Source organism: Trachypithecus francoisi, unplaced genomic scaffold (genome assembly GCF_009764315.1).
Source record: "Trachypithecus francoisi isolate TF-2019V2 unplaced genomic scaffold, Tfra_2.0 Lachesis_group0, whole genome shotgun sequence".
Taxonomy (NCBI): domain Eukaryota; kingdom Metazoa; phylum Chordata; class Mammalia; order Primates; family Cercopithecidae; genus Trachypithecus; species Trachypithecus francoisi.
Genome location: NW_022681453.1, coordinates 16,491,310 through 16,517,258, shown reverse-complemented (window position 1 = coordinate 16,517,258; position 25,949 = coordinate 16,491,310). Strand labels below are relative to the sequence as shown.

The 25,949-nt window shown below is 43.6% G+C and overlaps 1 protein-coding gene across 3 annotated transcripts in view; it reads left to right on the top strand.

The window, feature by feature from the left end:
- PRKAR2A (protein kinase cAMP-dependent type II regulatory subunit alpha) overlaps positions 1 to 25,949 on the top strand; it is a 102,995-nt gene that overhangs the window by 42,766 nt on the left and 34,280 nt on the right. For 2 of the 3 annotated variants that reach the window (XM_033206571.1, XM_033206567.1), the window contains 3 exons: positions 13,255 to 13,307; positions 16,703 to 16,786; positions 20,421 to 20,527. In XM_033206571.1, the coding sequence (XP_033062462.1) occupies positions 13,255 to 13,307; positions 16,703 to 16,786; positions 20,421 to 20,527 (244 nt within the window). The remainder of the gene's footprint in view (positions 1 to 13,254; positions 13,308 to 16,702; positions 16,787 to 20,420; positions 20,528 to 25,949) is intronic. The other variant, XM_033206577.1, reaches the window with a different exon arrangement.

The window sequence follows — 25,949 nt, the reverse complement described above, 5'->3', positions numbered from 1 at the left end:
GTATCCTGTAATCATACGTAAAGTATCCTCTAATAATACGTTACATTTTTTAAGTGCAGACTATGTACTAGGTGCAGTTTTAAGGACTTTCTAAATGCCTGTCTTGTATTGTTGAATATAATCTTCAAAATAACACTTTCAGTGAGGTCCATACCATGATTATCCCCAATTTACAGACGAGGAAACTGGAAACAAGTAGAGATTAAGTAACTTGCAGTAGTTCAGGTGAGCATATGCCCATAAGTAGCATGGATCCTAAGTACTTACCCTTGCTATCTCTAAGGATTCTTTCTTTTACCCTCTGGAACTCTTGGTTAGTCTTCAGCTAAATCCCCCAAATTCTCACCCTGTTCTCTCAGTGCAGCTTTCACTTTCCAGCTGTAGCTGAAGCTTGGCTTGCCCTGTAGGCTTCTCAAACAATGGCTCTTTCCTCTTCTACCTTGCTTGTAACACTGACGGGAAATGGGTGAATGTCTATTGTTTCTCCTGGCTGCTTCCAGACCATTCTCTCTCCCTTCTCCCTGAAACCTTCAGTTTAAAACTTCGCATTATGGCTGGCCATGGTGGCTCACATCTGTAATCCCAGCACTTTGGGAGGCTGAGGTGTGAGGATTGCTTGAGCCTAGAAGTTTGAGACCAGCCGGGGCAACACAGTAAGACCCCATCTCTCAAAAAATTGAAAAAAATTAGCTGGGCATGATGGTGCACACATGTAGTCCTAGCTATTCAGGAGGCTGAGTTAAGAAGATTGCTTGAGCCTGGAAGGTCAATGCTGTAGTGAGCTGTGATCGTTCCACTATACTCCAGCCTGGGTGACAGAGTGAAATTCTATCTAAAAAAAAAATTAAAATAAAACTTAACGTTATTATATTTTACCAGCCACTGCTCCTCCTTGTTTTAGTCATCTAACAATCCCCAGGTTGTTCCTTCTTATTTCCACATATAGATGATTCTTCCAATGTCTGGCCTTCCATTCTTTGACCTCCTCTCCTCCAAGAATCTTGTCTTCCAGTTGTCCACCCTACTTCAGCCACTCACTCCCAATGGTCATACTCTGCTATGACAAGCATTGCAACTCTTTATCATTTCAGTGAGTGGTCCCATTCTGCAACCACTGCCTGCTGTCTTCTCAGCTCCTTTGCTGTCCTACTCAAACCTGGATGACTTGATTCTGCAGTCTTTTTACTATTCCTCACTTCTTCCTTACTAACCTTAAATTCCTGAGTCAGTGATTATAATCATTCCCTGGCACATACCCTCAATTTGCTTTTCCCTTTGTTTAAGTTTTTATTATTTATTTATTTGTTTGTTTGTTTATTTTGAAACAGGATCTCACTCTGTACCCATGCTAGAGTGCAGTGGCATGATCACGGCTCATTGCAGCCTCAACTTCCCAGGCTCCAGTGATCCTCCTGCCTCAGCCTCCTGAGTAGCTGGGACCACAGGTGCACGCTACTATGCCTGGCTAATTTTTGTATTTTTAGTAGAGACAGGGTTTCGCCATGTTGCGTAGGTTGGTCTTGAATTCCTGAGCTCAAGCAATCCGCTTAGCCTGGCCTTCCGGTGTGCTGGTTTTACAGGTGTGAGCCACCATACCTAGCCTTACTTTTCCCTTTTTATTTGCTTTGCTAAGCTGACTTTGGTTAAGTTCAGTTCTCCATTTTGTGCCTGTACCAATAATAGCTGAACCTGGTTGGAGGAAAATAGATAGCCTTATTGACTGATCTTACTTTCAGTTCATGATTATTAACTTCTAGTAGGCTCTTGATACCAGCAATCATGCTATGTTCCCGTGGTTTTTTTTTAATAAATTTTTTTGAGACAGAGTCTTGCCTTGTCGCCCAGGCTAGAGTGCAGTGGCACAATCTTGGCTCGCTTCAACCTCCACCTCTTGAGTTCAAATGATTCTCATGCTTTAGCCTCATTTTTGTATTTTAGTAGAAACGAGGTTTCACCATATTGGCCAGGCGGGTCTTGAACTCCTGGCCTCAGGTAATCTGCCTGCCTCGGCCTCCCAGCATGAGCCACTGCGCCCAGCCTTTTAAAATAAATATTAGGCCAGGCACGGTGGTTCATACCTATAATCCCAAGCACTTTGGGAGGCCGAGGCGGGTGAATCACCTGAGGCCAGGAGTTCGAGAGCATCCTGGCCGAGATGGTGAAACTCTGTCTTTACTAAAAATACTAAAAATTAGCTGGGAATGGTGGTGGATGACTATAATCCCAGCTATTCAGGAGGCTGAGGCAGGAGAATTGCTTGAACCTGGGAAGCGGAGGTTGCAGTGAGCTGAGATTGCGCCATTGCACTCCAGCCTGGGTGACAAGAGCAAGACTCTGTCTCATTAATTAATTAATTTGAGAGACAGGGTCTCCTTCTGTTGCCCAGGCTGGGCTAGAGTGCATTGGTACAATCATAGCTTACTGCAGCCTTGAAATCGTGGGTTTAGGGGATCCTCCTGCCTCAGCCTCCTGAGTAGCTGGGACAACAAGTGTGCACCACCATGCCCAGCTAATTTATTTTTTGTAGAGATAAGGTCTCCCTTTGTTGCCCAGGCTGGTCTCAAACTCCTGGTTTCAAACTATCCTCCTCTCTTGGCCTCCCAGTGTCGGGATTACAGGTGTGAGCCACATGCTCCATGCTTTGTTCACTTCTGTTCTCCTAGATAAGTCTTTCATACCTTCCCCTTCTCAAAACCTCCTATACCTCCTTCCTCATCCTTAGCAGATGATCTTGTTCCCTGTTTAACCAAAGAAGTAGGAAAACAAGAGAATTTCCAGAATCCCATCACTATCTATTCCTCACTTGCCTATGAGTTTACAGTATCCACCTGTGCTAGATCCCATCCCTTCATCCTTTTAGCTGTTAGCTCCTCTCCTGCATAATCTTTTATCTTTTAACTCAGTTATTCTTTCAGCAAAGACATATCATTGACTCTATTTCTTAAAAAATAAACTTTTTTTGACTGTTGTTTTCTCTCCAACCTTTTTCTCTCCATACCTTTAAAGCAAAACTGCTTGAAGGAGCTGTTTGTATTTGCTGTTTCTAGTTGCTTTACTTCTATTCTGAGATAGAGTCTGGCTATGTCACCCAGGCGGGAGTGCAGTGATGTGATCTCGGCTCACTGCTACCTCCACCTCCCAGGTACAAACGATTCCTGTACCTCAGCCTCTGAGTAGCTGGGATTACAGGCGTGTGCCACCATGCCTGGCTAATTTTTGTGTTTTTAGTGGAGACAAGGTTTTACCATGTTGGCGAGGCTGGCCTTGAACACCTGGCCTCTTAAGCCTATTCTAATCAGACTTTTTTTTTTCCTTTTAAACTCAGTGGTAAGAATCTAATCAGACTCTTGCTTCTGTATCTCACCAAAATTATCTTTCTTGTTTGCTCACTCACATTCTTCAGACCTTCATTTAAAGGACACCCTTTTCAGGCCAGGCGAGGTGGCCTGTAATCCCACCACTTTGGGAGGCCAAGGCGAGTGGATCACCTGAGGTCAGGAGTTCGAGACCAACCTGACCAGCATGGTGAAACCCCATCTCTACTAAAAATACAAAATTAGGCCAGGTGTGGTGACTCATGTCTATAATCCCAGCACTTTGGGAGGCCAGGGTGGGTGGATCACCTGAGGTCAGGAGTTTGAAACTAACCTGGCCAACATGGTGAAACCCCATCTCTACTAAAAATACAAAAATTAGACGGGCGTGGTGGCAGGCGCCTGTAATCCCAGCTACTCAGGAGGCTGAGGCAGGAGAATTGCTTCAACCCAGGAGGCGGAGGTTGCAGTGAACCGAGATCGTACCATTGCACTCCAGCCTGGGCAACAAGAGTGAAACTGTCTCAAAAAAATTAAATAAATAAATAAATAAATAAAGACACACACAAAGTTAGCTGGGCATGATGGCACATGCCTGTATCCCAGCTTCTTGTGAGGCTGAGGCAGGAGAATCACTTGAACTCTGGAGACGGAGGTTACAGTGAGCCGAGATTGTGCCATTGCACTCCAGCCTGGGCAACAAGCGTGAAACTCCATCTCAGACAAACAAAAAAATACAAAAATTAGCTGGACGTGGCTGAGGCAGGAGAATTGCTTGAACCCAGGAGTCAGAGGTGTCAGTGAGCTGAGAACGCACCACTGCACTCCAGCCAGCGCTATAGAGCAAGACTCAGCCTGAATATAACATAACATAACATAACATAACATAACATAACATAAAACATAACATAGCTGGGCACGGTAGCTCATGCCTGTAATCCCAGCACTTTGGGAGGCTGAGGGGGGCTGCTCACCTGAGGTAGGGAGTTCGAGATCAGCCTGGCCAACATTGTGAAACCCCATCTCTACTAAAAATACAAAAATTTGGCCAGGTGTGGTGGCTCACACCTGTAATCCCAGCACTTTGGGAGGCTGAGGTGTGCGGATCACCTGAGGTCAGGAGTTCAAGACCAGCCTGGCCAGCATGGTGAAGCTTCGTCTCGACTAAAAATACAAAAAATAGCTGGATATGGTGGCAGGCACCTGTAATCCCAGCTACTTGGGAGGCTAAGGCAGGAGAATCACTTGAACCTGGGAGGCATAGGTTGCAGTGAGCCAAAATCCCGCCATTGCACTCCAGCTTAGGCAACAAGAGCGAGACTCCGTCTCAAAAAATAGTAAAAATACAAAAACTCAGCCAGTGTAGTGGCCCACGCCTGTAATCCCAGCTACTTGGGAGGCTAAGACACGAGAATCACTTGAACCTAGGAGGCAGTTTGCAGTGAGCGAAGATTGCACCACTGCACTCCATTCTGGATGACAGAGTGAGACTGTCTGCCCCCACCAACAAAAAGAAAAGCTGTGCCTTCCAAGTTCTATATTCTAGCAAAACAGTCCCTCTACATCAAGTGGTAGAGTAAATGAAGAGAGAGCATGGATTCCTTAAATGTGGCTTTCTTATGTAGTCCCAAATTAGTATGTGTGTGTGTATATATATATATATATATTTTTAAATTTTTTTGTTTTTTTTTTTTTTTTGAGATGGAGTCTCGCTCTGTCACCCAGACTGGAGTCAGTGGCACGATCTCGGCTCACTGCAACCTCCACCTCCTGGGTTCAAGCGATTTTCCTGCCTCAGCCTCTCTAGTAGCTGGGGCTACAGGCATGCGCCACCACGCTGAGCTAATTTTTGTATTTCTAGTAGAGACGGGGTTTCACCATATTGGCCAGGCTGGTCTTCAACTCCTGACCTTGTCATCTGCCCGCCTCGGCCTCCCAAAGTGATGGGATTACAGATGTGAGCTACCATGCCCAGCCCTCCCAAATTATTATTAACTGTCTTTGAGTTGGAAATGTTAGTATGATTTTATATAATTAAAAAACCTCCTTTGTTGGCCGATGTTGTGGCTCACACCTGAATCCCAGCACTTTGGGAGGCCGAGGCGGACAGATCACAAGGTCAGGAGTTCAAGACCAGTCTCACCAACATAGTGAAACTCTGTCTCTACTAAAAATACAAAAATTCACTGAGTGCGGTGGCATGTGCCTGTAATCCCAGCTACTCGGGAGGCTGAGGCAGGAGAATTGCTTGAACCTGGGAGGTGGAGGTTGCAGTGAGCCAAGACCGTGCCATTGCACTCCAGCCTGGGCAACAGAGTGAGACTCCATCACAAAAAACAAAAAACAAAAAAAACCTCCTTTGTCAAAAAAAGGCCAACTTTTATTTATTAAATACCTATTGAAACGTCAAGGCACATTAATCAGAAATGTGTGTACTGGCATCTTGCCACATTTAGGAACGAATATTTTGACTCTAGTGATGACTGTGACAGGCAACAGAACCATCCACTGAGAAACTGGTGCCATGTCAGTCACCCATTTCTGCACTGCAGGTGCTCTTCTGCAGACACCCCTGCCCTTTTAAGGCTTATGTGCTTACTATATATACTAAAATACTGATTTTTGTCATTATATTCTTTCATAGTATGCAGTATTTTTTCCATCTATAGCTACCTGCAGCTGAAATTACTATGTATCGCTTAAAATAATTTAGAAATCTAGTGTTGTGGACTAATTGGTTTTCCCCAAATTCATATATTGAAGTCCTAACCCCGATGTGATTATATTTTTGAGATAGGGCCTTTAAAGAGGTAATGAAGGTGAAACGAGGTCATAGGGTACCCTAATCTAATAGGACTGATGTCCTTGTAAGTCATCCTGCCACCCAGGCCTCCCGAAGTATTGGGATTACAGGTGTGAGCCACCATACCTGGCCACTGTGTTGCTATTTTTTTTTTTTTTTTGAGACGGAGTCTCGCTCTGTCGCCCAGGCTGGAGTGCAGTGGTCGGATCTCAGCTCACTGCAAGCTCCGCCTCCCGGGTTCACACCATTCTCCTGCCTCAGCCTCCCGAGTGGCTGGGACTACAGGCGCCCGCCACCTCGCCCGACTAGTTGTTTTTTTTTTTTGTATTTTTTAGTAGAGACGGGGTTTCACCATGTTAGCCAGGATGGTCTCAATCTCCTGACCTCGTGATCTGCCCATCTCGGCCTCCCAAAGTGCTGGGATTACAGGCGTGAGCCACCACGCCTGGCCTGTGTTGCTATTTTAATAATCATTTCCTGTAGGTCTTGAGTATTTCATGACACACGATATAATGTTTGAGGTTGTGTAGGGGATCATACAGATTCTGGACCTTCTCCAGATAACTTGTGTACTGAGGCAAGCAGCCAGATGTGCAGAACCCTTGGGGCAGCAACAATCACGTAGGTACTGTAAAATGGATTTTTTTCATAGAAAATAAGGGAAGTAATTTAGGACCAGGATCAAGAAGAAGTAAAGAGATTGAGGGGAACAGAGGAGGAGGGCAAAGGGAGGTAAGTCCAGGGTTCAAAAGAAAAGGGAGCCTGGATGTGAGGGCTCACGCCTGTAATCCAAGCATTTTGGGAGACCGAGGTGGATGGATCACCTAAGGTCAGGAGTTTGAGACCAACCTGGCCAATATGGTAAAAGCCCGTCTCTACTGAAAATACAAAAATTAGCCAGGCATGGTGGTGTGCACCTGTAATCCTAGCTACTCGGGAGGCTGAGACAGGAGAATTGCTTGAACCCAGGATGTGGAGGTTGCAGTGAGCCAAGATCCAAGATTGTACCACTGCACCACTGCACTCCAGCCTGGGCGACAGAGTGAGACTACATCTCAAAAAAAGGGAAAAAAGGACATTATGCTAAGTGAAATAAGCCAGGTATAGAAGGACAAATACTGCATTATTCTACTTATATGTGGTATCGTGGTATCTAAAATAGACTCAGGCCAGGTGCAGTGGCTCATACCTGTAATCCCAACACTTTGGAAGGCTGAGGCAGGAAAATTGCTTGAGGCCAGGAGTTTGAGACCAGTTTGGGCAACGTAATGGGACCTTGTCTTTACAAAATAAGTTAAATTAAATAGTCAAATTCAGGCCAGGTGCTGTGGCTCATGCCTGTAATCCCAGCACTTTGGGAGGCATTTGGGAAGTGCATGGAGTTTCCATGCACTTCCTGGGTGCGCCACCCTCCAGGAACCTTCATGTACTCAACTATCTGGAAGTTCTACTGTTGTGAACTTAAAAACTTGTTACCAGGGTAGCTCTCATGTTAAGTGTTCTTACCGTAATAAATAAATAAACAATAGGAAAGGCAAGAAAATTTAAAACCAGGTTTGAAAAATTGAAGCATAATGTTTTTCCACAAATAGAAACATATTAACAATTTTAATGGAAACTGGTTTTGTTTAAATAATAGTGTTGCATCTGAAGATGTGAAGACTGTAATTAACATTTGCTGCCTCAGTTATATAAATGCCTAAAAATATTAAAATGAGCTAAGTTGCCAAAGTACTTTCTTCCAAAATTGGAGGAAAAGCAGGCCTAGAAGTAGCCCAAGACTGTGTCATTATCAGCGAAATTCTACCAGTCTCATCACTGAAAACTTATTTTTTTCAACTTTTCAATGAAATATGTGTATGAAAGATTTCATACACAAAAGGGCTGGGCGCAGTGGCTCAGGCCTGTAATTCCAGCACTTTGGGAGGCCGAGGTGGGCGGATCACTTGAGGCCAGGAGTCTGAGACCAGCCTGGCCAACATGATGAAACCCCATCTCTACTAAAAATGCAAAAATTAGCTGTGCGTGGTGGTGTGCCCCTGTAATTCCAGCTACTCAGGAGGCTGAGGCACGAGAATCACCTGAATCCAGGAGGCTGAGGTTGCAGTGAGCCGAGATTGTGCCACTGCACACCAGCATGGGTGACAAAGTATGAGACTCTGTCTCAAAAAATAATAATAATAATTAATTAATTTAAAAAAGGAAGATTTCATGCACAAAAGTAGAGAAAGTTAGTATAGTACCCATGTACCCATTTATTTCCTGAAATGAAGTTTTTTTTTTATGTATTATTCTAAGTAGTGGTTTTGAACTCTTAGACCAAGGAGTAGCAATTGGAATACACTGAATTAAATAAGGTCAAATACGAGAATATTTCTGAAGCAGAATTTGATGTATTCATTGGACAAGAGGTGAAAGAAGAAAGTCTGATGAATTCCAAATTTCTAGTTTAGAAAACTAGTCTGATAATGGCATTAATCAAGAGCACAGAGAACCAAGAAACTTGAAGTTTGACACAGTGTCTGGTTAGATGCCCTTGATGCAGTTTCCCCAGTTTCCTACCAGAATACTCATGATGATGCAAAAAGTGACAACAGAAATATCTAGGAGGCTGGGCATGGTGGCTCACACCTGTAATCCCAGCACTTTGGGAGACTGAGGCCGGTGGATCACCTGAAGTCAGGAGTTCGAGACCAGCCTGGCCAATATGGTGAAACTCCATCTCTACTAAAAATACAAAAATTAGCTGGGCACGGTGGCGGGTGCCTGTAATCCCAGCTACTCGGGAGGCTGAGGCTGAGGCAGAACTGCTTGAACCTGGGAGGAGGAGGTTGCAGTGAGCCGAGATCATGCCATTGCACTCCAGACTGGGCAACAAGAGCAAAACTGTGTCTCAAAAAAAGAAAATGAAAAAGAATATAAAAAAGAAATGTCTAGGAACTAAGATAGGTGTCTGTCTTAATCCTTCGGGAAGAACTGAGATAATGCACCCTGGCCTCATCTGGAAACAAAAATGCTTGGAGAAAGGTAGTGAGTCATTACCTATATCCCACTGTTACTTTCCTGGCTCAGTAAACCAAGGCCCACACTAGCCAGAAACTGGGCAGCCCTCTGCAGAGCATCGCCTAATGCTATTTCAGGGACTAGAGTGATATATCTTTTCTTACTGTATCCACCCCAATTTTTCTCTTATTTGTTTTAGGATACAAGGTCCCTGTTGGGCACTTGGTATATGATGGCATTACTGCACATGTGGCATGGGCCACACAATTCGAGTATTATCTGCTAAGACAGGGATGGGAGAGTCCTGGGTATAGGACACAATGGAAGCTGTGATTTCTCAGATCTTTTTTTTTTTTTTTTTTTTTTGAGACGGAGTCTCGCTCTGTCGCCCAGGCTGGAGTGCTGTGGCCGGATCTCAGCTCACTGCAAGCTCCGCCTTCCGGGTTTATGCCATTCTCCTGCCTCAGCCTCCCGGGTAGCTGGGACTACAGGCGCCTCCACCTCGCCCGGCTAGTTTTTTGTAGTTTTTAGTAGAGACGGGATTTCACTGGGTTAGCCAGGATGGTCTCGATCTCCTGACCTCGTGATCCGCCCATCTCGGCCTCCCAAAGTGCTGGGATTACAGGCTTGAGCCACTGCGCGCGGCCCATTTCTCAGATCTTTCATTGGTTTAGAGAATCGGTGAGGAAAAGGAAGTTGGGGTGTAGCTAGACCAGGACTGCAGTGAGTGTCTCTAAGAAACTGGGAAATAACTGGGAGTGGGGCTGGGTGTGGTGGATCACTTGAGGTCAGGAGTTCAAGACTAGCCTGGCCAACATGGTGAGACCCCATCTCTACGAAAAATATAAAAATTAGCTGGGTGTGGTGGCGTGCACCTGTAGCCCCAGTTACTCGGGAGGTTGAGGCAGAAGAATCACTTGAACCTGGGAGGCAGAGTTTGCAGTGAGCTGAGATCATGTCAACTGCACTACAGCCTAGGCAAGACAGTGAGACTCTGTCTCAGTAATAATAATAATAAATATAAATAAATAATTGGGAGTGGTATTTATCAGCCTGTCCCATAGTTGTAGATACATGGAGCCTTTTAGCCATCACACAGATTGACAGTAGGGTCAAGAACTGTTTGTTGCCTCTTAACAGATGATAAATAAATCCTAATAAACAATACAGGGCCTATGAGTGAACTCAGCTGGTTAAGGATATAAGAGGAGTGAAGACTAGAAAGGTCCACTACAAAATGCTCAGTAAAGTACAAGAAATCATTGCACTTATAAATTCTGAGCAAAAAGCCAAGGATAAAATTGGCTGAGATGAAACAGAAAATGGGTATAAGATTATAAGGAAACTAAAAACAGTGAGCAAGAATTAAGTACATAAAAAGAGTTGGCCTGGCGTGGTGGCTCATACCTGTAATCTCAACATTTTGGGAGGCCGAGATGGGCAGATCACTTGAGGTCACGAGTTCGAGACCAGCCTGGCCAACATGGAAAAAAAAAAAGTCTCTACTAAAAATACAAAAATTAGCACTTGTAATCCCAGCTACCTGGGAGGCTGAAGCAGGAGAATCGCTTGAACCTGGGCGGTGGAGGTTGCAGTGAGCCAAGATCACACCACTGCGCTACAGCCTGGATGACAGTATAAAGCTCTGTCTTGGGAGGGGTCGGGGGGAAACCATAGAGAAAGCAAAAAGAACAACGTTGTAAGGGTAGAAATATGTGATGGAGGTTAGCCTGGAAGAAAGGACAGTTGTTAAAGGAGCTGAAATAGAGAACAGAACCAACATAATAATTCTCCAGAAACCCAGAACAAATGGAACCAAGATAATAGTGGTAATAGTTCAAGTTGCCTCCTTACCATGCCTGACACCTGTCTACTTGAATCCTTATGACAGTCTTCAGAGAGAAGTCACTGCTGTTCTTGCCATTATGCAGAAGAAGGGTGGAGATAGGCAATAAATTACCTCTAGTCACACAGCACACAGCTGTTACAGATCACTGATGATTTATTAGAAGAAAACTTTTCCCAGCTGTAATGGCCTGTATTGTGTAGAGGGAGTAGGTTTGCTGCATTCTGAGAAACATCAGTAATCACAACTAGTTCATTCTTGGTAACAACAGTTTTGTTAGTAAGTACAAAACTCTTTATTCAGTAGATAATTTATTGTCTCTTTGCAAATAACACATAGGGGTGAGATTTTAAAATAATGCTTTGTATTGATATCTCCATTTCTAATTCTTCCTCCAGTCCACATTTGTATCCCCCTTCTCACCAGTAAGAAATATCTGTGTTCTGTGTGTTTGTTTATTTACTTACTACAGTAATACACACAGAAGAGTTTTGGAATTATAGGCTGGGCGTGGTGGCTCACACCTGTAATCCCAGCACTTTGGGAGGCCAAGGTAGGCAGATCACAAGGTCAAGAGATTGAGATCCTGGCCAACATGGTGAAACCCCATCTCTACTAAAACTACAAAAATTAGCTGGGTGTGGTGGCACGTGCCTCTAGACCTAGCTACTAAGGAGGCTAAGGCAGGAGAATCACTCGAAACAGGGAGGTGGAGATTGCAGTGGGCCAAGATTGTGCCACTGTACTCCAGCCTGGGTGGAAGAGCGAGACTCTCTCAAGAAGAGTTTTGGAATTGCTATACCATCACCACCAACAGTTGTTTTTTGTTGGAATGCAGTATATCCCACTGAGGGTGGATGGTCAGAGTACTATGTTCAGAAGCTACTTAGAATCTGATTCTTCTCTAATTATGTTATCACCCTGATACATGGGTAGGTTTTTTTTCTTTGTACTTAGTTTTAGGGTCCTTGTTATCTATTTAATTTTTAAAATATGTGAAACATTAACATGGCTTAAATGTCAAAACTTTTTGTATAAAAATGTTTCCTCAGGCCAGTCGCGGTGCCTCACGCCTGTAATATCAGCACTTTGGGAGGCCGAGGGGGGCAGTTGAGGTTAGGAGATTGAGATCATCTAGGCTAACACGGTGAAACCCCTTCTCTACTAAAAATACAAAAAATTAGCTAGGTGTGGTGGCAAGCGCCTGTCGTCCTAGCTACTTGGGAGGCTGAGGCAGGAGAATGGCGTGAACCTGGGAGGCAGAGCTTGCAGTGAGCGCAGATCACATCACTGTACTCCAGCCTAGTTGACAGAGCAAGACTCCATCTCAAAAACAAACAAAAGTTTCCTCAGAGAAATTTCATTTCTTTCCCTATCCCTTCTTTCCTGTTTCTATCTATATACTAGGACAATAATTTCATTACTTTCCGGTTTATTCTTCCCAAATTGCTTCCTTTTGGAAAAATTAACTGGTAAAAGTATATTTATTTTCCCTCCATTCTTAGCTCTCCTTTCTCATCTCTTTCTCTCCTTTCTCTTAGCTCTCTTTCTTCTGCAAGAGATAGTATGCCATATATACTCTTCTTCACCTTGCTTTTTTTCCCTTTATGTCTCACACAACTTACTCTCTTTTTATTTTTTTCGAGATAGAGTCTCATTCTGTCAACCAGGCTGGAGTGCAGTGGCATGATCTCGGCTCACTGCAACCTCTGTCTCCCAAGTTTAAGCGCTTCTCCTACCTCAGCCTCCCGAGTAGCTGGGACTACAGGCACACGCCACCATGCCCAGCTTATTTTTGTATTTTTAGTAGAGATGGGGTTTCACCATGTTGGCTAGGATAGTCTCGATCTCTTGACCTCGTGATCCGTCCGCCTCAGCCTCCCAGCATTACAGCCTCCACGCCTTGTAATGCTGAGATTACAAGCGTGAGCATTTATATTATACATCAGGTGGATCACCTGATGTCAGGAGTTCGAGAGCAGCCTGACCAACATGGTGAAACTCCATCCCTACTGAAAATACAAAATTAACTGGGCATGGTGGTGCAGCGCCTGTAATCCCAGCTACCTGGCAAGCTGAGGCGAGAGAATCACTTGAACCTTGGAGATGGAGATTGCAGAGAGCCGAGATTGTGCCACTGTATTCCAGCCTGGGCAACAAGAGCAAAACTCTGTCTCCAAAGAAAAGAAAGAAAACAGTGAATAAAAGATAATTGAGTTTACTTCCTATTTTTCCTAAAGCCACACGTCTGTTAAATTCATTCTTTGTTTTTTTCTCTCCAATTTCAGTCTGTGCTGAGACCTACAACCCTGATGAGGAAGAGGAAGATACAGATCCAAGGGTAAGACCCAAAGCAAAGATGTTAGGTAGAATTGTATTTCTAATTAACTCCCCTTCTCTACATACCAAAAACTCATCATACTAATAATTAAATACAAATTAAAATATCAATGAAGTGACATTTTCAGTCTAACAAATTGAAAGCTGCACTGGTTGAGGGTATGGTGAGAAGTGCCTAGCTGTAGCTGTCAGAAGCCTTAAATAGGCTGTGCATGGTGGCTCACACCTATAATGCAAACACTTTGAGAGGCTGAGGCAGGAGAATTGCTTGAGGCCGGGAGTTCAAGACCAGCCTGCACAATATAGCAAGACCCCATCTGTGGGGAAAAAAAAAAAATTAGCTGGTTTGGTGGCATGTGCCTGTATTCACAGCTACTTAGGAGCCTGAGGCAGGAGGATTGCTGCTTGAGTCTAGGAGGTCGAGGCTGAAAAGAAAAAAAAAAAACAACTACTGGGCATGGTGGCTCACACCTGTAATCCCAGTGCTTTGGGAGGTTGAGGTGGGAAGATCACTTGAATCTCAGGAGTTTGAGACTAGCCTGGGCAATGTAGTTAGACCTTATCTCATTTAAAAACAAAAAAAATTAACAACAAGCCTTAAATACTTAGAGCCAGGCCAATTGATTTAGCATTTACCTAAAGGAGAATTCATCCCTAATGAAAGTTGGATCCTTCCTGAGGATGTACAAATGGAGTTTATCATAGTGTTATAACAATGAAAAATGGAAACAACGTAAATGACCCAAAATATGGGATTATCAGGGGCTAAATTATGGTACATTCAAGTGGAGAGAATCTGTAGCCATTGAAAGTGATGGTACAGGACTGTATGTAATGGCATGGGATGTATGTTTGTGTGAGGTACATTTTATAGAGCATTTTGTAAATTAAAAAATTTGAAATATATATATTTATAGAGATTTTGTCAATTTAAAAATTTGAAATATATATATTTGTATATATGTATGTATAGAAAATTCTATCTGGAAGGATATACCCTAGATGTTAATAGTGGTTGTGGCAAAACCATGTTTGATTTTTGGGTGCTTTAAAAAAAAAAATAGCTTTTTAAACTTCTGTACAATTGAGGTAAATTATTTTTTGTTTGTTTGTTTTTGGTTTTTGTTTTTTTGAGACGGAGTCTCGCACTATCACCTGGGTTGGAGTGCAGTGACGCGAATTCGGCTCGTTGCAGCCTTCACCTCCTGGGTTCAAGTGATTCTCCTGTCTCAGTCTCCCGACATAAATTACTTTTATGAGAGCATGTATGAACTATAATTTTTTTTTTTTTTTTTTTGAGACGGAGTCTAGCTCTGTCGCCCAGGCTGGAGTGCAGTGGTGCGATCTCGGCTCACTGCAAGCTCCGCCTCCCGGGTTTACGCCATTCTCCTGCCTCAGCCTCCCGAGTAGCTGGGACTACAGGCGCCCGCCATCTCGCCCGGCTAGCTTTTTTGTATTTTTTAGTAGAGACGGGGTTTCACCATGTAGACCAGGATGGTCTCGATCTCCTGACCTCGTGATCCACCCGTCTTGGCCTCTCAAAGTGCTGGGATTACAGGCTTGAGCCACCGCGCCCGGCCAGAACTATAATTTTTAAAAGATTGATATTATAGACTGGGTGTGGTAACTCAGGCCTGTAATTCCAGCACTTTGGGAGGCCAAGGCGGGTGGATCACCTGTCAGGAGTTCGAGACCATCCTGGCCAACCTGGTGAAACTTCATCTCTACTAAAATACAAAAATTAGTTGGGTGTGGTGGTGGGTGCCTGTAATCCCAGCTACTCGGGAGGCTGAGGCAGGAGAATTGCTTGAACTCGGGAGGCTGAGATTGTGGTGATCTGAGATCACGCCACTGCACTCCAGCCTGGGTGACAGAATGAGACTCCATCTCAAAAAAAAAAAGATTGCTGTTATAAAAACCTTTAGTAGGCCAGGCACGGTGGCTCGTGCCTGTAATCCCAGCACTTTGGGAGGCTGAGGCAGGTGGATCACAAGGTCAGGAGTTCGAGACCAGCCTGACCAATATGGTGAAACCCCATCTCTACTTAAAAATACAAAAATTAGCTAGGCGTGGTGGTGCCCACCTGTAATCCCAGCTACTCAGGAGGCTGAGGCAGGAGAATAACTTGAACCTGGGAGGTAGAGGTTGTAGTGACCCAAAATGACGCCACTGCACTCCAACCTGGGCGACAGAGCGAGACTCTGTCTCCAAAAAAAAAAAGCTTTAGTGATCTATTATGTTACCTTAAATCAAGTTACCCTTAAAATGAGCAACTTATGAAAGATTTCTGAAGTATTATAATAAATGCTACCATTTTTGTGAATGTAAAAATCCTGTAGATTAAATTTTTTGTTCTAGCTATTGTAAAATTATTGATGACTAAAACAGTTTTTTCTAATGTAACCCTTTTTTTTTTTTTTTTTGAGACAGTTTTGCTCTTGTTGCCCAGGCTGGAGTACAATGGTGTGATCTTGGCTCACTGCAACCTCCGCCTCCTGGGTTCAAGCGATTCTCCTGCCTCAGTCTCCCAGGTAGCTGGAATTACAGGCATGCGCCACCACGCCTGGCTAATTTTGTATTTTTAGTAGAGATAAGTTTCTCCATGTTGGTCAGGCTGGTTTCGAACTCCTGACCTCGTGATCTGCCCGCCTCGGCCTCCCAAAGTGCTGGGATTACCTGGGATTACAGGAGCGAGCCACCATGCCCAGCCTTTTTTTTTTTTTTTTTTTTTTTTTGAGACGGAATCTTGCTCTGTCACCAGGCTGGAGTGCAGTGGTGCGATCTTGGCTCATTGCAACCTCCTCCGACTCCCCGGTTCAAGCGATTCTCCTACCTCAGCCTCCCGAGTAGCTGGGATTACAGGCATGCGCCACCATGCCCAGCTATTTTTTCTATTTTTAGTAGAGATGGAGTTTCACTATGTTGGCCAGGATGGTCTGGATCGCCTGACATCGTGATCCACCTGCCTCGGCCTCCCAAAATGTTAGGATTACAGGCATGAGCCACCTTGTCTAGCCAACACTTTTAACATCTATTATTTCTGGTCAGATTAAATGATGTACTTTTTTTTTTTTTTTTGAGTAGATGCTCAATATTTGTTTAATGAAAAAATTTATAACCCTCTGCTTTATGGATGAAGATCCTGAGGCTCCCAGGGGACAGCTGACTTGCTGCCAGCCACGTAGTCAGCAGGTGGCTCCAGGGCTGGTGCTTTTCACCTGTATATTGCATTGCCCCTCCACCTTCAGCATGCAGCTTGGTATTTATGTAAAATTAAAATTACAGAAACCATGCTTTTTATTTTTCCCACTTTTTGGAGAAAGAAATATACCAGTCTTTAAGTGGTTATTTTAAAATGGAATAAAACAATTTCCATGGTTTTATTTGGATTGGCAGGTGATTCACCCTAAAACTGATGAACAGAGATGCAGACTTCAGGAAGCTTGCAAAGATATTCTCCTTTTCAAAAATCTCGATCAGGTAACACTGATTTCTAAAGTATTTTTATTATAATGATCTTTTAGCTTTGCTCCTATTTGTCACTTAAACTTTAATTTTTAGCATCCTAGCCACAGCCGTATTAAGCATAAACCTTAGATTCATCTTACATACAAATGTTTTCATTGTATTGACCACTTTAACCCAGACATAATCTTTCAGATGCCTTTTAGTGCAGTAGTCCCCCTTATGCTTGGTTTTTGCTTTCCAGGGTTTCAGTTACCCATAGTCAACAACAGCCCAAAAATACTAAATGGAGAATTCCAGAAATAATTCCTAAGTTTTAAAAGGCATGCCGTTCCGAGTAGTGTGATGAATCTCATGCTGTCCTGCTCTGCTGCCACCCAGAACACAAATCATCACTTTATCCCAGTGTATTCATGCCATATATGCCACCTGCCCATTAGTCACTTAGTCACCATCTAGCAGTACTCATATTCACGTAACCCTTATTTTACTTAATAATGGCCCCAAAGCACAAGAGAAGCAATGCTGGCAATTCGGATATGCCAAAAAGAAGCCATAAAATGCTTCCTTTAAGTGAAAAGATGAGAGAAATTTAAGGAAAGAAAGGAAGAAAGAGAGAGGAAAGAAAAGAGAGGGTGAGATAGAGAGAGGGAGAGAGAGAAAGGAAGAGAGAAAGAAAGAAAAGGAAGGAAGGAAGATAGGAAGGGGGGGGGAGGGAGGGAGAAAGAAATTGTATATCGAGATTGCAAAGATCTATGGTAAGAATGAATCTTCTGGCTGAGTGCGGTGGCTCATGCCTGTAATCCTAGTACTCTGGGAGGCTGAGGTGGGTTGACCAGCCTGGCCAACATAGTGAAATTCCGTCTCTACTAAAAATACAAAAATTAGCCAGGTGTGGTAGTGTGCACCTGTAATCCCAGCTACTCAGGAGGCTGAGGCAGGAGAACTGCTTGAATCCAGGAGACGGAGGTTGCGGTGAGCTGAGATCACACCATTGCACTCCAGTCTGGGTGATGGAGCAAGACTCCATCTCAAAAAAAAAATATATATATATATATAAAATAAGAATGAATCTTCTATCTGTGAAACTGTGAAGAAGGAAAAAGAAATTTCTGCTAGTTTTGCTGTCGCACCTCAAACTGCACAAGTTACAGCCACAGTGCGTGTTAAGTATTTGGTTAAGATGGAAAAGGCATTACATTTGTGGGTGGCAGATACGAACAGAAATGTTTTCCAATTGACAGCAGTGGGGTTCAACACTATCTGTGGTTTCAGACATCCACATACCCCTTGGAACATCTTCCCCATGGTTAAGGGGAGGACTGTTGTATTTTTCTGAGCTGCTTTGGCACTTTCTCCAAGACAAAACTGATAATTTGAAGAGCATGCAATTTTGTCATGTTGCAAGGAAATGCTCAGATTTGCATGACCCTGGTTTAGTTTGGAGGTCTGAATTTATCCTACAAAGAGATTGATTTTTCTGAAGATGCTGGTATGTAGTTCCCTTCATTGATAATAGTTAACTCGCTGGCTTACCACAGTGTGTGATAAGTGCTTCTTGAGAATGGTGTGTTTCTGCAGGGCCTAGCATAGGATCTGTGACCTGGGCCTGTCCTCCCTCTCTTGGTGGTAGAAATAAAGAACAAGGGCTATCTCCTGATGGGTGTCCTAGTACATTTGAGCTGCTATAACAAAATACCATAACCTGGGTAATTTATAAACAGTGGAAATTTCTCACAGTTCTGGAGTCTGGGAAATCCAAGCTCAAGGTGCCAGCAGATTTGGTGTCTGACTAGTAACCCACCTCCTGGTTCATAGATGACCATCTCTGAATCACGTGCAGTAAGTACTTCAACATTGTTGGTAGTCTTGGAAACTGTAACTTTAAGCAAAACAACCTATACTGGAACCTTTTTTTCCCCTCATCAGTGTTATAACGGTGTTATTTGAGGACCTTCTATACATTGTTTTGCTTATAGTCACAGTTTTCAAGAACCTATCTACCACTTTAAGTGAGGACTTACTGTGTTTCATTTGGTTGTCATGTTGTTATTTTAGTCTCCTCTAACCTAGAAATGCTCCCCTTCCACCCCTTTTATTCTATATCTCATAACACATGTGTTTGAAGAGTCCAGACTAGAAGAAGAAAAGTGACACAGAACAAGAGGCTTCCAGCAGGCAATCCACAGGCTAGGTACAGATGTCTGTGTTTGTTCTGTATTGTACATGTAAATTTAAATTTATTGCCAGTATTTAAATAGGAGATTTCTGGCAACTCTGGGCTCACATTCCAGTGAATGTGGGTAACACGTCAATTGCAAGCCATCCTTTTTAGTATTTGTCAGCTTATACAGTATTCAACACACATGGAACTAAATACACTTTTTGGTGATACTCAATTATCATAGTAGTACAGTCACTCTGATAGAACATAAACTCACATGGAATTATGCAGTCATAAAATTATTCTTTTTCCAGGTCTTCAGTCTACATTCCTCCAAAGAGAAAGTCTCTTTTTTTAATTGAACCTGGTATTCTTTAGTGACTCCCTAATAATCACTGATCTCCCTGTCTGACAGGGATGCTGGCCCCAGACTGAGACCATTGTTTCATAGAATTTAATAGTATTATTTTCTTTTCATTATACTTATTGACATAGTTGATGTCTGGTTATGGCAGGTAATAGTAGTAAGTAATTGTATGTGCTGTATGCAAATGAAGCAATATTAGCTGTCTTATAATAGATCTCATTTATTATCTGTTGTTTCGTAAATACTTTCCTAGGTTTTTCTCCTTTGGTCATAAAAATTGATGACCTGGAATCTTTGTTATACCCTTTTTACATATGAAGAAACTGAAGTTCACTGGGCGTGGTGACTCACGCCTGTAATTCTAGCACTTTGGGAAGCCAAGGTGAGCAGATCACATGAGGTGAGGAGTTCGAGACCTGCCTGGCCAACGTGGCAAAACCCCATCTCTACTAAAAATATAAAAATTAGCCAGGCGTGATGGTACAGGCCTGTAGTCCCAGCTACTCAGGCAGCTGAGGCAGGAGAATTGCTTGAACTCAGGAGATAGAGGTTGCGGTGAGCTGAGATCACACCACTGAACTCCAGCCTGGGCAACAGAGTGAGACTCTGTTTCCAGAAAAAAAGAAAAAAAAAAGATACTGAAGCTCAGTGAGGTTAAGTGACGTGTTTTGCTAGTCAGAAGCAGTTGTGCTGTTCCAAAAGATAACCTCTAAGCCACAGCAGTCCTTTAGATCTGATGATCCTGTTAAGGTCAACATCTGTAGGAAGGTGGCAGCATATGGCTTTACACGTGACATAGTGGAGCCATCAGGCAGGTGATAGTCATGTGGGTGTGGCTGGGAGAACATTGACCATGATTTAGATAATATTTTTGCGTAAATTGTGGGAAGCTTTTTCAAAACAATACTGCCTCAGAAGACTTGCCAATTTGCTGTCTGCTGAGGTACATGGAGGTGCAAAGCTGAATGGTCCCAGGAAAGCATTTGTTTCAGACAACCTTTAGGTTTCTGTTTGAATGTGGGGACTTCTGTTATATAGTCACAAATTGAGATAATTATGGTCACTGCTTTTTTGCAGCATATGTAAGGCTATTTTTCCTTCTTGTGCATACCCTGCAGGAACAGCTTTCTCAAGTTCTTGATGCCATGTTTGAAAGGATAGTCAAAGCTGATGAGCATGTCATTGACCAAGGAGATGATGGAGACAACTTTTATGTCATAGAACGGTAGGAGATGGAGCTTTGAAATTGTGTGGCCACACTTAATCGGATTCATGAATCAGTGCAGATGCTTTATCCTATTCTGTATTCAGCCCAGAGAGGCTTAGGGCCAAGTGAAAAAGCTTCCCAAAGCCTTGTGAGAGTCCACAGCTTGTCCCTCTCTACCAGTGCTGTCCTGAGTCCTCAGCACAACTCATATTTGAAGAGCAATCATCTAGAGTAGAAAGTCTTTAGGCCAGGTGCGGTGGCTCACGCCTGTAATCCCAGCACTTTGGGAGGCCAAGGCCAGTGGATTACTTGAGGTGAGGGGTTCGAGACCAGCCTGGCCAATATGGTGAAACCCTGTATCTACTAAAAATACAAAAATTAGCCGGATGTGGCAGTGCATGCCTGTAATCCCAGCTGCTTGGGAGGCTGAGGCGGAGAATCGCTTGAACCCAGGAGGCGAAGGTTGTTGCAGTGAGCTGAGACCCCACCACTGCACTCCAGCCTGGGCAACAGAGCAAGACTCCGTCTCAAAAAAAAAAAAAAAGAAAAAAGAAAGTCTTCTTTACAGTTAGTTAAGGAGTGCAGGGTGTGCTTTATAAACATGTTATTTGCCAGTGTCAAGTGAATTGATTCCCTGAAGAATTAGCCATGGTGCTATAGTTGTTTGAGTCTTCATATTCGAGCCTGATTTTACTCATGAATATGCTGCCCTGACCTTAACCCCTCTGGCTCAGATCTAAGTATTAGGAAAAAATGAAATATTTGGGCTTGGCCTGCTCACCCTACTGTGTCCTAACCTCTTGAGCTTAGTATCCTCTTTGGCTGGTGGCAGTGAGGTGGGTGTCCTGATCTCCTTAGTCCTGAAAGAAACACTCTCATTAGAGTTTAACATCAATAAGATATTGCTTCACCTGATATCTTCCATTAATTTAAAAATAAAATGGTTTTTGGAGCTAGATAATAAAAAGGAAACAAAAATAATTTTTTTATCTCGAAGTAATTTCAGAGTTACAGAAAAGTTAAACAAGTAGTACAAAAAATGTGTCACAGGCCTGGTGCGGTGACTCATGCCTGTAATCCCAGCACTTTGAGAGGCCAAGGCAGGTGGATCACTTGAGGTCTGGAGTTCGAGACCAGCCTGGCCAATGTGGTGAAAGTCCATCTCTACTAAAAAAAAAAGTACAAAAATTGGTGAGGCACAGTGGCTCATGCCTGTAATCCCAGCACTTTGGGAGGCTGAGGCGGGTGGATCACGAGGTCAGGAGTTCAAGACCAGCCTGACCAACATAGTGAAACCCCGTCTCTACTAAAAATACAAAAATTAGCTGGGCATGGTGGCGCATGCCTGTAGTCCCAGCTACTCGGGAAGCTGAGGCAGGAGAATCATGTGAACCCGGGAGGCAGAGGCTGCAGCAAGCTGAGATCGCCCCACTGCACACCAGCCTGGGCAACAGTGTGAGACTTTGTCTCAAAAACAAAAACAAAAATTAGTTGGACATGGTGGTGTGTGCCTGTAATCACAGCTACTTGGGAGGCTTAGGCAGGAGAATCGCTTGAACTTGGTAGGTGGAGGTTACAGTGAGCCGAGATAGTGCCACTGCACTCCAGCCTGGGTGAGAGTGAGACTCGGTCTCAAAAAAAAAAGAAAAAAAAATTATAAATACAGGTTCCCCAGGTTAGTGTTCTCCCTTTGCTTCATTAAATTGTTGACAAGGAAGGGTGTGGTGGCTCACACCTGTAATCCCAGCATTTTGGGAGGCTGAGGTGGGCGGATCACGTGAGGTCAGGAGTTTGAAACCAGCCTGGCCAACATGGTGAAACCCCAGCTCTACTAAAAATACAAAACAACAACAACAATAAAAAAATTAGCACGCCTGTAGTCCCAGCTACTTGGGAGGCTGAGACAGGAGAATCACTTGAACCCACAAGGCAGAGGTTGCATTGAGCTGAGATTGTGCCATTGCACTCCAGCCTGGGTGACAGAGTGAGACTTCGTCCCCACCACCACCAAAAAAAAAGTTGTTGGAGAGTAAATTGCAGATATAATGCCCCTTTATCTCTGAATACCTCAGTGTGCATTTCCTAAAAAGGATGTTCTCTTACTTTAGTACAGAACAATTATAAAAAAACACAAATTAACATTTATACAATACTACATATAATATATGCACCTTATTCAAATTTTTCTAATTCTCCTCATTTTTAAAAATTTTTTAATCTCCATCAAATAGCTGTGCTAGATTCATTGGTTGCCTTTCTTCTTGAGCCTTTTCTTATTTAGATTCTTGAACAGAAAATGCTGTCCCTCCTTGAGTAACCTTTGGGTTCTTGCTACCTGTGACAAATTATTACACTTAAAGGAAATGTTTTCTTTAAATGCTGATTTAGAGTAAAGATGACATAAATAGTATCTTCTCAGAGAAAAGACTTTTGTCTTCATCGTTTGTACTAATACTTCTTACACAGAAATTCTACAAGTAATGACAGAATAGGTTTTTTTGTTTTGTTTTGTTTTTTAGGGGGACGGAGTCTCACTCTGTCGCAAGGCTGGAGTGCAGTTGCACGGTCTCGGCTGACTGCAACCCCCGCCTCCCAGGCTCAAGTGATTCTTCTGCCTCAGCATCCTGAGTAGCTGGTACTACAGGTGTGCGCCACCACGCCCAGCTAATTTTTGTATTTTTAGTAGAGACAGGGTTTCACCATGTTGGCCACGATGATCTTGATCTCCTGACCTCATGATCCGCCCACCTCAGCCTCCCAAAGTGCTGAGATTACGGGCATGAGCCACCGCACCCAGCCCAAAATAGTTTTAAAATAAAATTATAAATATAATATAAAACTGTATTTATTTTATTTTATTTATTTATTTATTTTGAGATAGAGTCTTGCTCTGTTGCCCAGGCTGGAGTGTAGTGGTGCAGTCCTGGCTAACTACAACCTCCACCTCCCGGGTTCAAATGATTCTCCTGCCATAGCCTCCTGAGTAGCTGGGATTATAGGCACCTGCCACCCACTTGAACCCACAAGGCAGAGGTTGCATTGAGCTGAGATTGTGCCATTGCACTCCCAGCTAATTTTTATATTTACTTAGTAGAGATGGGGTTGGCCAGGCTGGTCTTGAACTCCTGACCTCAAGAGATCCACCCACCTCAGCCTGCCAAAGTGCTGGGATTACAGGTGTGAGCCACCCCATGCCAGGTCTATAATATAATAAAATTATATTACCACCTCAAGCAGCCACCTTTCCCCTTTGCCTTGCCATGTCCTCCACCACCAAGACAGAGGTCCCTTTGGGCACTTATGGTCTGGGAAATAAGCATCCACTTGTACATGTCCACAACTTAAAGACTGAAATGCCTTTGTACAGAGGGAATGATTTATTTCATGTGTAAACAAAAGGGATTATTCTTTGTACAGTGAAAGTGGTGAATAAGGGCCTGGCACAGTGATTCACACCTGCAGTCCCAGCACTTTGGGAGGCCAAGGTGGGAGGATTGCCTGAGCCCAGGATTGCCTGAGCAAGATAGTAAAACATCTCTACAAAACATTTTTTTAGGCTGGGCACGGTGGCTCACGCCTGTAATTCCAGCACTTTAGAAGGCCCAGGTGGGCAGAGCACTTGAGGTCAGGAGTTTGAGACCAGCTTGGCCAATGTGGCGAAACCTCGTCTCTACTAAAAATATAAAAAATTAGCTGGATGTGGTGGCGGGCACCTGTAATCCCAGCTACTTGGGAGGTTGAGGCAGGAGAATTGCTTCAACCTGGGAGACAGAGGTTGCAGTGAGCAGAGATCATGCCATTGCATTCCAGCCTGGGCAACAATAGTGAAAGTCCATCTCAAAAAAAAAAAAAAATGCGGGCCGGACGCCTGTAATCCGAGCACTTTGGGAGGCTGAGGTGGGCAGATCACAAGGTCCAGATGTGGAGAATATCCTGGCTGACATGGTGAAACCCCATCTCTACTAAAAATAAAAAAATTAGCTGAGCATGGTGACATGCACCTGTAGTCCCAGCTACTCGGGAGGCTGAGGCAGGAGAATAACTTGAACCCAGGAGGCAGAGGTTGCAGTGAGTGGAGATCATGCCACTGTACTCCAGGCTGGGTGATAGAGCGGGACTCTCTCAAAAAAAAAACAAAACAAAACCGCACAAAAAAACATTTTTTAAGAAATTATCCAGGCATGGTGGTGCATGCCTGTAGTCCGCAGCTAATTGGAAGGCTGAGGTGGGAGGATCACTTGATCCCAAGAGGTTGAGTCTCCAGTGGGCAGTGATCATAACACTGCACTCTAGCCTGGGGGACAAAATGAGACCCTGTCTCAGAATAAAAAGAAAAGAAAAAAGAATGTGGTGATGAACAAATAGGAAAGGGCTGAGCACAGTGGCTCACACCTGTAATCCTAGCACTTTTGGAGGCCGATATGGATTACTTGAGACCAGGAGTCCGAGACTAACCTGGGCAACATAGTGAGACCCCTGTCTCTACGAAACAAAAAAGAAAGACTATCGTTCAAGTGAAAAGGTACAGTTCCTGGCCTCAAAAATTTCATGGTCAAGTTGGAGAGACAGACCTTTCAGTAGATAATTATTACATAATGTGGTGGTAACAACAATGATAAAAACATATGCCCCATTATTTAGAGGAGGACCTGAATGGGAAAGGTCAAGAGAGGCTCTCTGCAGTGCTGCTGCCTGAAATGAGTTCGTGTCACTCCCAAAGTTAAATGCTAGTGTCTGGAGGAGACACTAAAAACACTGAATTCCATGTTTCCTATTTATAACCTTATTTTGCCTTGTCTATAAAGGCCTAGGACAGGTCAGCTTCCCTACTGAGTGGTAAGCTCCCCTGAAAGCAGGGTTGGTGGCACATTCTCTGCTTTTCTTTTAATACATGATATTTAGTGATTTTATCAGACAGATGGAAGTTCTTTGTAGGAAATTTAGAATATAAAAAAATAAAAATAGGCCAGGTGCGGTGGCTCACACTTGTAATCCCAGCACTTCGGAAGTCCGAGGCGGGTGGATTACAAGATCAGGAGATTGAAACCATCCTGGCTAACACGGTGAAACCCCATCTCTACTAAAAATGCAAAAAATTAGCTGGGCGTGGTGGCAGGTGCTTGTAATCCCAGCTACTTGGGAGGCTGAGGCAGTAGAATGGCGTGAACCCGGGAGGCGGAGCTTGTAGTGAGCTGAGATTGCACCACTGCACTCCAGCCTGGGCATCAGGGCAAGACTCTGACTCAAAAAGAAAAAAGTAAATAAATAAAATACAAACTGGATAGAAATTAATTTAGGCATAATCTGATTACCAGTATATGAGTCCATTATTTTTTCCATGCTTTACTGTTGAGATCAGATACCTTACCCAAAATTTGGTGACGATGTCAAGACTGATGATACACTAAAAGGGTATGAAAAGGTTTATTACTCACATGTT